This window comes from Magnolia sinica, chromosome 10, assembly GCF_029962835.1.
Source record: "Magnolia sinica isolate HGM2019 chromosome 10, MsV1, whole genome shotgun sequence".
Lineage (NCBI taxonomy): Eukaryota > Viridiplantae > Streptophyta > Magnoliopsida > Magnoliales > Magnoliaceae > Magnolia > Magnolia sinica.
Window position 1 is genome coordinate 83588216 of NC_080582.1, and position 14120 is coordinate 83602335.

General features: G+C 37.2%; 1 protein-coding gene across 6 annotated transcripts; it reads left to right on the forward strand.

Annotated features, from left to right (window-relative positions):
• Positions 1 to 353: 353 nt before the first annotated feature.
• Positions 354 to 13530, forward strand: LOC131217206 (uncharacterized). 6 transcript variants are annotated; one of them, XM_058212044.1, is made up of 3 exons: positions 358 to 966; positions 12581 to 12687; positions 12976 to 13343. In XM_058212044.1, the coding sequence occupies exons 1-2, from the start codon at positions 550 to 552 to the stop codon at positions 12656 to 12658; spliced, it is 495 nt and encodes a 164-aa protein (XP_058068027.1). In that variant the 5' UTR covers positions 358 to 549; the 3' UTR covers positions 12659 to 12687; positions 12976 to 13343. The 6 variants fall into 6 exon arrangements, with proteins under 6 accessions (XP_058068026.1, XP_058068027.1, XP_058068028.1 ...); XM_058212050.1 differs by having other exon boundaries at positions 365 to 966; positions 12634 to 12687; XM_058212043.1 differs by lacking the exons at positions 12581 to 12687; positions 12976 to 13343 and adding an exon at positions 4470 to 5160 and having other exon boundaries at positions 354 to 966.
• The last annotated feature ends 590 nt before the right edge of the window (positions 13531 to 14120 follow it).

Consider the following 14120-nt stretch of genomic DNA (forward strand, 5'->3'; position numbering starts at 1 on the left):
TTCTCAACCATCCATTAAAAGGTCACCATCCATATTGAAAGGATCGTCGGATTGGGTTGATTTCCATCCGCGGGACTAGATTGATGGTGGGGATCCATTGCACCATTTATACCATGTCAGTTATCGGGACATGAAAATCCCTTACAGATCCTAGCCGTCTATTTGTAAGCCACCGTATCAAAGGGTTGTATCTTCCAGATTGAAAGATTTCTGGTGAATCCCACATCCAAGATAAAGCCCACCAAATTAACGGTTTGGATCCTCATCAACAAGTAAACATGAATTTTCAGTTTTTCACCGAAGAAAATTCGCAGTTTAATTAGGATTTCAGTTTTGCAGGAGTGGAATTCATCAATCAATGATCCAGATCATAGGTCTGTCTGGTCCCATTGCGGACGGACTCTGCCCAGAGTATCTCTATGATGGGACGGTTCTAACCTCGAAATTTTCATTCCTTTTAAGTCCCAGCCTAAAACCCTAACACCCCTTCCCAAACAAAAACTGTAAAACCCTCGTATCTCTCTGTCGGTCTGTGTCGGTCTCTCTGAAATGGCTACAATCGGCGGGCGCTTCCGTGAGCTGATGAAGAAGTATGGAAAGGTGGCACTCGGCGTACACTTCTCTGTCTCAGCCGCTTCCATCACCGGCATCTATGTCGCAATCAAGAACAACGTCGACGTTGAGTCCCTCTTTGACAAGATCGGCCTCTCCAGCTCCTCCAAACCAGACCCGGGCCAAGACCCACCCGCCCACTCTATCGACGGTCTCGTCATTGATTACCTGCCGCCTCCCATTCCTGAGCATAAGAAGAATCGGACTGCCGAATTGGCGGCTTCGAGCGGAGGTGCGCTTGCGCTGGCAGTCATCTGCAACAAGGCCCTATTCCCTGTCCGGGTCCCAATCACCATCGCTCTGACTCCAGCAGTCGCGAGATTCTTGGCACGGCGGAGGATCATTAAGAACAGTGTATGATTTCTCTTGCTATGTTGAATTAACTTTATTCACTATCCACAAATGGAAAAGAAAGAGGGAGAAAAGAAAAAGATTGCTATGGATTTTAATGTGTTCTTTGGGGTCTTTGAATATGGTTACAGCTCAGAAAATAGAATATCAGTCTTCTTTTGTATGATGACAGAAGTGTTTAACATTTATTTGAATTTGTTTTCTAAAAAAAAAAAAGAAAAAGAAAAAGACCTCTAATGGCTAGAATGACTATCTCATCAACTGTCTATGAAATCACTTAAAAAGTTATAAATGCTACTAATTTAGGGGCCGTTTGGATGCCTGTAACTTGCGTAAAATGTAAGAAAGTTACAGGTGACTTTCTTACAGTTTGTGTTTGGGGGAGAAATGTTACAGGTAACAAAGTCTCAACCTGTAACTTTCTATCAGGTAAGATTGCAAGAAATGCAACAGAGGAATTAGGTGTTTTTCAAGTCACAGGTTACTTTGTTACAGGCAACGGCTATCCATTTCGAATTTGGGAGAGGGTGGTGGAAATGCAGCTGCATTGAAAGTGCTGCACCTACCTGCTCTGCCCCAATGTCTCTCTCTCTCTCTCTCTCTCTCTCTCAGCATCTTCTTCCCTCTCGCTGCTCTGGCAAGTAAGCTCTAACCCTTGCTCGTTTTTCCACTCGCGGAACGGGGCTGTTTGGCAGGGGCGGTTTCGGATGCCTAACTGCGGGGCCCACAGTGATGTACTTTCCTTACATGCACACCGTCCATCCGTATTGAAAGCTCATTTTAGGATATGATCCAAAAAATGAAGCTGATCCAAATCTCAAGTGGGCCACACCACAAGAAACAATCTTAACTAAATTCCTACTGTTAAAAACATGGGTCCACTGAAATATTTATTTTCCATCCAACGGAAGCAGTTTGCCTAGTGAGTAACTCACTGCGCTTAGCGTACTGAGTAAACTCGTTGAGGTCCACCATGATTAATGTATTTTATCTGCTCAGTCCATCCATTTTCCCAGATAATTTTAGGGCTTGAGCCCAAAATACAATTTTCAAATGGACCACACCACAGGAAACAATTGACTTGAATTTCTACCATTGAAATTTTCTTAGGGCCACAGAAGTTTTGAATCAAGCTTATATTTTTGTTTTCTGTTCATCCATGTCTTTATAATCTTATAAACAGGTTGGATGACAAATAAACATGACTGTGGGGCCTAGAAAGGTTTCATAGGTGGAAATCATTATCCCAACTGTTTCCTATGGTATGATCCACTTCATCTTTGTATATGCTTCAATTTTGGGCTTAACCCCTTAAATTAGATGAAAAAACGGATGGATGGCGTGGATAGACCACATACATTCAAGGTGGGCCTAACTGAGTTTACTCGGTACGATAAAAGCGTACTAAGTAAACTCAGTACACAATCCGATTTCCCATCCAACCCGTTGACAAAGAAATCAGATCTCTTATCGTACTGAGTAAACTCAATTGGGCCTACGATGAATGTATATGATTTATCCATGCCGTCCATCCATTTTTCCTGCTCATTTAAGGGGTTGAGACCAAAATTGAAGCAAATCCAGAACTCAAGTGGATCATATCACAGGAAATAGTGGGAATAATGATTTCCACCATTGAAACCTTGCTAGGCCTCACGGTGATGTTTATTTGTTATCCAACCTATTCCTAAGATCATACAAACATGGATGAAGGGAAAAATGAAATATAACCTTGATTCAAAACATATACACACATATACATATGCATATACATATACATATATACACATACACATGCATACGTACATACATATACATATACATATATGTATATGTATACATATACATATACATATATCTACATATATGTATATGTATATATATATATACATATATATACATATACGTACACACATATACATATACATACTCACACACACATACACATAACCGCTTGTGGGGAAACTCAAATCCTCCAGGTATAGCATAAAACACCCAAGTATATAAGACCCAGCATGTTATATATGTAAAATTAAATCAATCTATTTGGTTCTAATCTATCATGCGTGTCAATGTTAAATATAATGCTAAAAATTAATTAAATTTATGACCCAGATGGACCGCACCACATTCAATAATAGGGATGTGATCTTAACCATAGGTGTGTGTTTGGGCCACTATAGTATGCATATTTCATTAAACATATTAATTAAGTGCAAATCTCTAAGATGAATAGAATACATAGAAAATAAAGCCCAATAAAAAGCTCGGATAGGCCGTACCATGTGAACATACAACTTTTATAATAAATTTTATAGTTTTCCGATTGGTATGACGTATGAAAGCTTTTACTTAGACTTATATTTTATAATAAAAATAATATTTCTCACCTAACGATTAGTTTAGCGTAAGAATCAGTCCAACTAGTCATATAAATGGGCTCAATAAAATTACATACTTTTATCCAAACTTTTCTATGTGACAATTTGATTTTTAAACAATTCCATACTCCAAACTCATGTTTGTGTGAATATAAAACATCTTACCTGTAACTAACTTACAGGTTATCCAAACACAGAAACTAAGTTACATGTAAGTTAGTTACAGCTTACACCCAAACAGGATTACCTGCAACTTTCTTTCACATGTAAGTGGGTTATCCGTAACTTACTTACAACTTAAAAAACATATAGGCATCCAAACGCAGCCTTAAATTAAACTGTCGAAATTATGTGTACTAGTGTAGATGTACCATGACCAAAAAATTAAGCTTATTCAATCATATTTAATCCCATAGCAGTCTCAAGAGTTTGAAGCTTCTTGTCATGTAAAAATAATGCATATACACTGTTAAGTGAGGGTGAACCAAGGAACTAAATATAAACAGGTTAAAATGAAATGACCAGAGCTTAAAATGTTGTATAGCTTACTAGTTCAAACCCCTCATACCCATCGTAACATCTGTTATATATTTATATAACCGGAATGCCGTTTATACCCATAACATGGCACAATAGCTGCGCATCATACCACTACAAGCTCTTTGCATAGCCACTTTCAAGAACATGGATTATAGTTTATTAAATGGGCATTGTATGTGATGTTGAATTGATGAGAATGTCAAATTACTTCAACTAGGTGAATAATCCAATATATGGAAAGTTCCCTACAATCCAGTTTCCATGGGGGCAGACCTTGATGTTCGTGTAGTATCTAATCCGTCTACCAGTTGTGCCTTGGGCTGATCCAAAACTCAGATGAGCCACACGATAGGAAACAGTATAAAATCAACACCTAAAACCTCCAAAAATTCACATGTTGTGGCACACCAAGGTTTTGGATTCAGCTGATTACTTCATCCTTGTCAACTGCACCTGATGAACAGTTTGGATGGCATATGCACACCCTCATGCACACATAAAAGAAGAATACTATAGTTTCTAATGTCGTTGCCGCTTTTTAATTTTGATTCTGGACCTAACATAGGTGGTGTAACTGATGGACAGGTTGGATGGTACACAAACATCAGTGGCCCCAGCCAACTCGAATGTACCAGAACTTCCTGTTCAATGAGAGATACGTTGATACTCTGGCAAAATGTGATGGACGATTGCAGGCAATTCTAAATTACCAGAAATTGCAAACTTGAACGCAAATAATTTCAATTAAATTGGTCGAAATTATGAGAATCAGTTTAGATTAAACCAGAAATTACTCTTATTTATTAGTGTAGCTAATGAATGAGAATCATTAAGTAGTTATATCAAACCGTAAGACTAAATCATGCCCAAACACACTAAATCCAATAAATAAAAATTCTTACACTTAAAAAGAAAAAAAAAAATACAATAACTAGCTAATAATCAATGCTTCCATCAGTTTACTTTTGATGGCCTAAGTCATACACCCCCACAGTGTGCAAATATACCATTGCATATATTCTAGCCCAAAGCTAATAGAAAAGATAAAAATGTCCCAAAGGTTGTTAGGTCGTTTCTGTTTATTTTATATATATATATATATAAGAGCCTTATAAATAATCTAGGCCTTACATCAATTATAAATTTTGGGCTAAATGTTATAACATCAGTCATATAATTTTATTTAAAGAAAACATGACTAAAATATCTCTTTTTTTACAGTGACACAAGCAATGAAAAAAATTAAAATTCATTAAAAAAATAATAAATAATAAATTAAGGAAAATACCACCAAAAGAACCATTTGTGAACCCAAAATTGCATCGCATGTGCAATAATTAATGTATGGTCTACTGATTGGTTTACGTATTTGGCTCATTATTAAAGATATTTCATTGGATTCTCACTCTTGTTCCGGTGGTAGACTCTCAGGAGTTTCAATACCCTGTCAAGGGTTCGAGCATCTAGGGAAATATTCTAATCTTATCCTGTTGTCTGTTACCTTGTATGGTGTGATATTATGCCGAATAATTTTTTTAATTTTAACTTGTTATAATATTCTGGTGCACATCTTTCTTTCCGCATGTAAAACTACTATAGATCTTCTTATTTGAAAACTTAGTATCTCTATATCAAGGTAATTTTAGCATGTGGTGCATCTCTTTCAAGCTGAATCAATGAATGGTTGTGTCCTAGTGGAAGTAGAGAGCATATTCAGTTAGTTGTGGAAGTAGAGAGCTAGTTCAAGATAGCACTGAGTTTGTTTAGGCCTGTGGGGCCACCATGATGTATGTGTTGCATATCCTTGTCATTCATATATTTTTCAGCTCATTTAGGGTGCATGGGCAAAAAAAATAAAGCAAATCCTAATCTCAGATGGACCACACTAAATAAAACAGTGGTGATGGAACACCACTATTAAAAAAATTTCATGGGCCACCCTAATGTTTATTTGCCATTCAATCTATTGATAAGGTCACGTGGCTGGAAATAGAACACAAATATAAGCTTGATCCAGAACTTTTATAACTCAAAAGAAGTTTTTAATGGTGTATCGCCACTATTTCCCGTGGTGTTTTTATTTAAGAATTGAATGTTCTTAATTTTTGTACCCTTGTTCTAAAATCTGCTGCAAAATAGATGTCACTTAATCGAATTCACTCCCGAGGAAGGAATGCGATAGAGTAGTCTCTTTAATAAATTGCCTATCGACGTGAGAAGGTACCTACGAACGAGACATTCTAATTGCACACCAGTACTTCTTTTACTTGAAATAAGTTATGCCTCCCTGAATTTGGATGGAATCTAGAAAGTACATCATGGTCGTCCACCGTGAATGTGGGATACCCAAAAGAATCCAGCCCATCTACAACATGAATGACTATTGTTTTCTTGTGGGGCCAAACATGTTGTGTACATGTCATCCAAACCATGAATTTTGTGATCCCACATAAATGAGATTAATAAAAAAATTAGGCTTCTACCATCTTTAAGTGGGAGATATGATATCATATTAAAAATAATGAACATAACCATATAACCATATGTGAATAAACAACTAATAAAATATAAATAATATAATATAAATTAAATTAAATAGCATTGAAAGAATCACCAAGTTTACCTTTTCTCAGTTTACTCCAACATCTCAATTGCATATAGATTTTTTGATCTGCATTCCCTACACAAAAGCAAAAATACTTAAAAGCTAAGATATCTAAAATTGATGTTAAATAAGTTCTAAATTAATAATGTTATTGTATATATCTTAAAATTAATATAAGTTGTTTCATGTTGGATGACTATAAGATATTTTTTGTAAAAGAATATTAATATTATGAAGAAAAAAATGTGAGAAAAACTTCTAAATGAGAAAGGAAAAAAATGTTACCAAATGCATCTCTTCAAGAAATTCTTAGTTCACATTTTTGCTTTTTGAGGTCTTTACAAAAAGCAGTGAATTTTTTTGTTTAAAGATATTTCTGTAACCTATTTATAGATTTCAAACATGTGCTGAAGAAGAAGGTTAAAACTGCTTTGAATTTAGTGGAATTAGATAGGAAGAGTAAAGATGGTGAGTAAAATAAATGTGAGTAAAGTAAGTTTGGAAAGTAAATGCAGTTGAGGAAGGTAAAAATATGTGTGAAAAACAGAGATGAGTGAGGAAAGTGGAGGTGGGTGAAGTAGATGTGGAGAGTAGAGATTGGTGAGGAAAGTGGAGGTGGGTGAAGTAGATGTGGAGAGTAGAGATTGGTGAGGAAAGTGGAGGTGTGTAAGTATTGAAGTCTATTATAAATATTTCACTAGAATCTCATCACATTTCCATTCTTAATTCATATGGTATATCCAACCCATGACTTCAACATTGAAACACAGTGCTGCTACCACTAACTCATGTATTTAGAACCTCAATTAACTTACTTTTTCAGTGGTTAAATATGTTTGATATATATATATATATATATATATATATATATATATATATATATATATATATATATATATATATATATATATATATATATATATATATATATATGGCAAAGGTTCTATGCGGTCAAGCTTATGGGAACTTCCCATGAGGTCGAGTTGTGTGGGTCCACCGTGATGCGTGTCGAACATCTACCCCATCAGTCAGATGCACCATTCCATGGTGGGCCTAGGGCTTAAAAATAAAGTCAATCCATGACTTGTGTGGGCCACACCACATACAAAAGTTGAGAGGGGTTACCCTCCATTAAAACATTCATAATCATTTGTTGGGCTCACTGAGAACTAGTTCACAAATCCAGACCATCCATTATGTGTGTCCCACTTGGATGAGAGGTCAGACCAAGTTTCAGACGCATCTAAATTTCATGTGGGCCCCACCAAGTGCTTTTATATGTTTTAGTCATGCCTTGACATGATTTTAGATGGTATAGCCTACCTGAGTTCCTTATATGTCTGATTTTTGGGATATCCCATAATTTAAAGGGAACCCATCAAATGCACGGTGTTGATGTTCGACATGCATCACAGTGGGGCCCACACAGCTTGACCTTATGAGAAATTCCCATGAGCTCGACCGCATTATATATATATATATATATATATATATATATATATATATATATATATATATATATATATATATATATATATGTATATATATGGAAAATCATCTTTACCGCATCAAAGTAAGTGATCCCGATGTGTTTCACCTCAATTAAGTTGAACATCAACACCGTGCATTTGATGGGTCCCCTTTAAATTATGTGATATACCAAAAATCAGCCGTATACGGAACTCGGGTGGGCCAAATTATCTAAAATCATGTGAAGATATTCCTAAAACATATAAAAACACTTTGTGGGGCCCACCTAAAATTTGGATGCATCTGAAACTTGGTCTGACCCCTCATCCAAGTGGGACACACATAATGGATGGACTGGATTTATGAACCACATCTCGGTGGGCCCAAAAAAAATGATTATGAATGTTTTAATGGAGGGTAACCCCTATCAACTTTTGTATGTGGTGTGGCCCACACAAGTCACGAATTGACTTGATTTTTAAGCCCCATACCCACCATGGAATGGTGCATCTGACTAAGCGGTAGATGTTCACGGTGGGGCCCACACAGCTCGATCTCATGGGTAGTTCCCATGAGCTCGACCATATAGAACCTTTTCGCGTGCGCGCACACACACACACACAGTCCACTGGGGCTGAAAGTCGAGCGGGTTGGTGCTCAACCCTAGCCCAACCCAAGGTTCTTGTACCTCAACCCTAACCCAACCCAACCTCAGGCTAGGAATTCTCGACCCAAGCCCAACACAAGCGGGCTCGGTCGGGTTGGTCGGGTGGATACATGATAATATTTTCATTATTACAATAGTCTATTGTATTTCAATACACGTCTTATTTTTTTATCTATAATTTTATTAATTATACATGTAGTTATTTATAATATAGGACTTCATTTTCTTCTAAACAAACAAGCTAAAATATGAGACTACTATTTCTTTAAAAGTCATGCTGTGTGGCACGCAATCTATTTGGGAGAGAAAAATCTGGCATATCTTATTAGCTCAAGTCATCAGAAATGATGTGGACCAATGAGACCCAACAACACTGGAATTTCCTATGCCTTTTTCAACACAAACGATCCACACTCAATTATAATTTATTAATAACTTATATATTGATCAGGTTCGGGTTGAGTCGGGCAACCCAAGACCTCAACCCAAGCCCGACCCAAGTTTTATCGGGTTGGTGTTTGTATAGCCCAAGCCTGAGATTGGACTCGATACATCCTGCCCAAGCCCAACTCGTTCAGGTTGAACCCACCCAACTTTCAGCCCTACTGTCCACCGCGTGGGGCCTACCTTCAATGTCAAGCATCTACCTTATGAGGCCTAACTTGGATCTGGGTTATCCGTAATGCGGGGCCCACATTGGATGTGGATTGTCCATCATGTCGGACATTGAACTGTCTATCTAGTGGATCCTGTTTGTAGATGAGACTTTTCAGAAAATCTCACACTGAGCAGATGATGCAGGTTGTCCACTTTCCTGTCGAACAAATTATCATCTCAACCATCCATTAGAAGGTTACCATCCATATTGATAGGATCGTGGGATTCTTTGATTTCCGTCCGCAGGTCATTCATGGCAAGGCCCCACTAGATTGATGGTGGTGATCCATTGCACCATTTACCCCATGTCAGTTATTGGGCCATGAAAATCCCTTCCTGATCCTAGCCGTCCATTTGTAGACCACCATATAGAAGGGTTGGTATCTTCCAGTTTGAAGGATTTGTGGTGAATCCCACATCCAAGGTAGGGCCCACCAAATTAACAATTTGGATCCTCATCAACAAGGAAACATATGAGTTTTCACCCAAGAAAATCTGCAGCTTGATTGGGATTTCAGTCTGCAGGATTGGAATTTGTCAATCAATGATCCAAATCATAGGTCTGTTGGGTCCCATTGTGGATGGACAATGCCCAAAGTTTCTCTCTGACAGGACAATTCTAACCTTGCTATTTGCATACTGCAAACAGATGGTCAAGAAGAGAAATACACCGACGGTCGACATTCAACTGAAAACGGGAAATGTTTCCAGAAAGACAGGTCATGTGCTGCATAAGGGCAGAACTGGATCTGATGGAGGCTTGTAAGTTTCCAAGCACAGGGCCAGTCCACTTGAGAAGGCTGGCTAGTCTTCTACCCATGGTCACAGGACTCAGCAACTCAGATCGACTCATCCTGCCTCTAGGGACCGACTCACAAGTTGATCCCCATCAGATCTTCGGTTTGGATGACCAAACATGGGCCGACGTTAATGGAATCTCAAAATTCCTCCTGGCTACCTCCTTAAGACCTGGGATCATGGTATACACTCCAACTTTGCAACTAAAAGGCAGCCAAGACTATATATATATATATATATATATATATATATATATATATAAAGGAAGCAAAAGGATCCACAAACATGTATATTTATAAACGACTAGTACTTTCGACAGAGTCATATCAATGCAAGCATTCAACTCTTCTTCATCGATATTTTTGACCTTGTGCTGAGTCCCAGCTCTATTTTCGTAGTCGGTTGAAAGAACTTGACCATACTCGCCTTTTGGGTCCTCCTCTTCTAAGTAGTCATCTCGGGCATTGAGTGTCAGCATTTGGCAAACCAACCAGAAGAGCGCTGCATCAAGGGCTAGAAAGGCAGCACCACCAAAAAGTCCAGTCTTGGCAGTGGGGCACCCTGTGTCAAGGTTGTGGTGGACATTCCGGACACGGTGAAGGCCTTCAGTTACGGATGCCCAGATCATCATCACTTCAGCCAGCACAGAAACAGACCTGATCACAACATTGAGAAATAAACATAGTGAAAATACATAACAATCTTAGGATGTTTCAACATTTGTTAAAATCAATGAGTAACGTTCCTCATGGTACAATGCAGAATATAGAATGGGCTTTGAGGAAGTAATTAGATGTTTAATGATAAGAAAAGTTTTTGCTCAGAGCCCATATGCATGATAGTTTAGTTATCTTTGGAGGGGAAATTGATGTCACCACAGTAGGAAGTTCAGCTAGTGAAGATGACAATTGTAACCTTACAATTGTCATTTCTGCAGGGATAGACATCATCATTACCATCATTGGAGTTGGCTTCAAGAATCCTCTTTCACTGGTCGCATAAAACTAAGAGGAATTGTCATGGTTGCCTGGTGAAAGATAAATGAATAGATAGATATAAAAGTAAGGTAGCCAAATGATATGTGGGTTGCCAACTGCTTCCACTACCTGACCCCTACCTAGTCACAAATCTTCTCCTCTCAACAACCCACAACTAGTGATCTTTATTTACCTCAAAAAAAAAAAAATTCTAATCTTTTGTATCTATTTCTTTTTGTACTACTATTTTTAATTAATCACTGAATTCTCAAAAAAAATCATCAACATGGAAGTACAACCAGGGAATACAAGTAAAAGTTACCAAGATGAAGTCAAGTTGGTCAGCTTGAAGAATTAGATGAAAGCACTTACACTGCAATACCAAAGAACACAACCAAGGTAGTGCTCCTGAACAAAGCATCAGTTGGAACAGATTTGCCTTTGTAGGGGTAGAAAATAGAAACCAAGCCAAGAATGGTAGAAACAAAGAGAGCTACTACAGATAAGCTCCCCAAAGCAACTGTTGGATCAGATGGATATTTGCAAATTACTACATCTTTTTCATGGATTGGAGTTCCAGCGGCAGGCTGCTAAGAAAAAAAAAAAGGACAATCAGGAAGCAAAAAGGAAAGAAAAAAAGGACAACAGTTCATGAAAGGACAAGTTACTGGAGTTCATTGATAAATGAAGAGCATTCCCTTAATAATTCAATATGCCATAACAATTCAAAACACAAATGTAGATTGAAATCCATTCACAAACAACTCATGATCAATGTGATTCTTATTTGATAGAATTCATATGCAAATGAAGAGTACAAAAGCCCATAATATTCCTTGATAGAAGCAGAGTATAAAATTAGTATTAAGTTTACAAAATCTAAAGCTGCACAGGAAGGACCGTCCCTTCCACAATTTATAGTATGACATGGATTTATGTGCTGGACAATGAGTGACTGCAGCATCCACTTATACAAGCGACTAAGAACAAGATGCTTCAAGGAAGCTAACAATGATCCAAATGTTAGTAAAAAAATTTCTTCTATGGTAAGTAGTAAAATACTTGGAAGATTGATCCCCGTTTGGTAGACACCAAAAAATGAGTTCATCTCATTTTAGTTAACAGTAACTGTGTATTAAAGATATTGATCCACAATACATAATTAAGAAAGTTAAAGACTATATGGCAAGGATATTATACAGTTTTAAAGAATGCCATGCCAGAAAATTTGTTGACACAACATCTTTAACAAAATCATCGTGAAGCTTTTCTTTCTTGCCTAGTGGGAGTGCTCATACAATATTCATCAATTCAATTTATTGCATGCTATGTTAAAAATACTTCATACTTACAATATTTACATAATAATACACTTCCAATAATATCTTGTACCTGTACAGAGTGGTTAGCAGATTGGATAACGCGCCTTTCAAAAGATTCCTAATCTTACACTTCTACTCGTAGCTTGAAAATTGAGTAATACACCTTTCAAAAGATTTCTGATCTTTCACTTCTACTTAAGGCTTTAGCTATACAATTTTGCATAACTCCTAAGGATGAAAATCTTCTCCACAGAGAAGAGTATAAAGGCTTTTCATAGGAGTTAAGAAGCAAAAAGAACTTCAGAAGGTATGACACATGCATGATACAAAGTTTAATAGTGCAAGTTACTAGCCATAAATAATTCTAGACAAACTTTCATAGGGCCAGTTTGGTAGACGCCTAAAAATGAGTTCATCTCATCTTTGTTAAATGTAATATGTATTAGAAATCATCTTGATAATCAGCAATCAAGATCTCTATTCAAAATTATGATTAACTAAAATGAGATGAACTCTTTTTTCTTTTCTTTTTTTCTTTGGGAGGTTCTACCAGGCAGGACCTCAGTAATTTAGAAAATTACCTTTTTATTTTCAGCAATTACTCCAAGAATGAAGGCCAGTGAGCCAAATGCTGCCACAGCAAGAGAAATCTGCACGGTCCGGCTAACAGCCATTGCTCCAGCAAACCTTCTACAGCCACCAACATAGAAGAACTCATTGATATTAAAATGGAAGCAGCAGTTTTTCTTCTTCATCTTCTTCTTTAAGAAGAGATGTTATGACAATTGAGGCTATGATTAATTTCTTATGGTCATTTAGGTTACACTTTGAGGTGAAACACCAAGCATTAAAGAAGGCAATATTGGTAATATCAAGTAAATAATATCTACTCATGCTTGTATTTGCTAAATTTTCTGCTATTTATCAAATAAAACTAAACTGATGAAGGATAGATTTCCTGATGATGGAGATTTCAGGAGGTGGGCATATCAAGCAACTAAAGAATCTTATATCGACAAATTAGAACAAAGGAAGGCATCCTAGGTACAGTGAAAAGCTAATATATGTGATGATTATACAACTAAACTTAGATACTCTGGCATTTGTGCTACTTCTTTACCCACTGATTATAGGTCATGTTCATTAGATAGTTTAAAGCTTTTTAACTACAGAATTAGCAAGTTAAACTTTTGATAACATACAGAATTTCCTGCATGCAAGGCCCACAGTTCAGCGATCCAAACTATTGATTTGATTCCACATTCTCATTGGTTTATGGATGCCCTAGAAACCTCCAAGATTGGACAGTCCTAACACTTAGATATTTGGCACCCAAAAGTCAAGAACCAATTGAGAAAGCCCAAAATTTGAAGGACTATGATCATCCAAGGAGGTTTGGGGGGGCACCCATAAACCACAACGATAGCCATCAGAAAATTTATTTCCAAATGGAGGGAATTCTGTTTACCAGCAAACTGGATGAATGCTGATGAGCAGGGCCTCATTGTATATTCTTGTTTATTAATCTTCGTCAGGGATGCAAGTACTTACAATTAAACTAACAAGAAAAAGAAGTAAAACTATGCAACTGGACACTCTGAAGCGATAGAAAAATGTAAGAACCTTTCTCCGCGGCACTAGAAATATATAGGCATCCCCAATTTTCGAAAATGGTATATCTAGAAGATAACCTGACGCAGGGATGAACATGATGAGGTTGATCACCGTCTTCCTCAAGGA

What these genes read in the sequence shown, in the direction of transcription:
- LOC131217206 (XM_058212043.1), top strand. Translation starts at nt 550, where the DNA reads ATGGCTACAATCGGCGGGCGCTTCCGTGAGCTGATGAAGAAGTATGGA. An exon ending in GGAGGATCATTAAGAACAGT is followed by an intron (nt 967 to 4,469) that starts GTATGATTTCTC and finishes ACTGATGGACAG; the next exon opens with GTTGGATGGTACACAAACAT.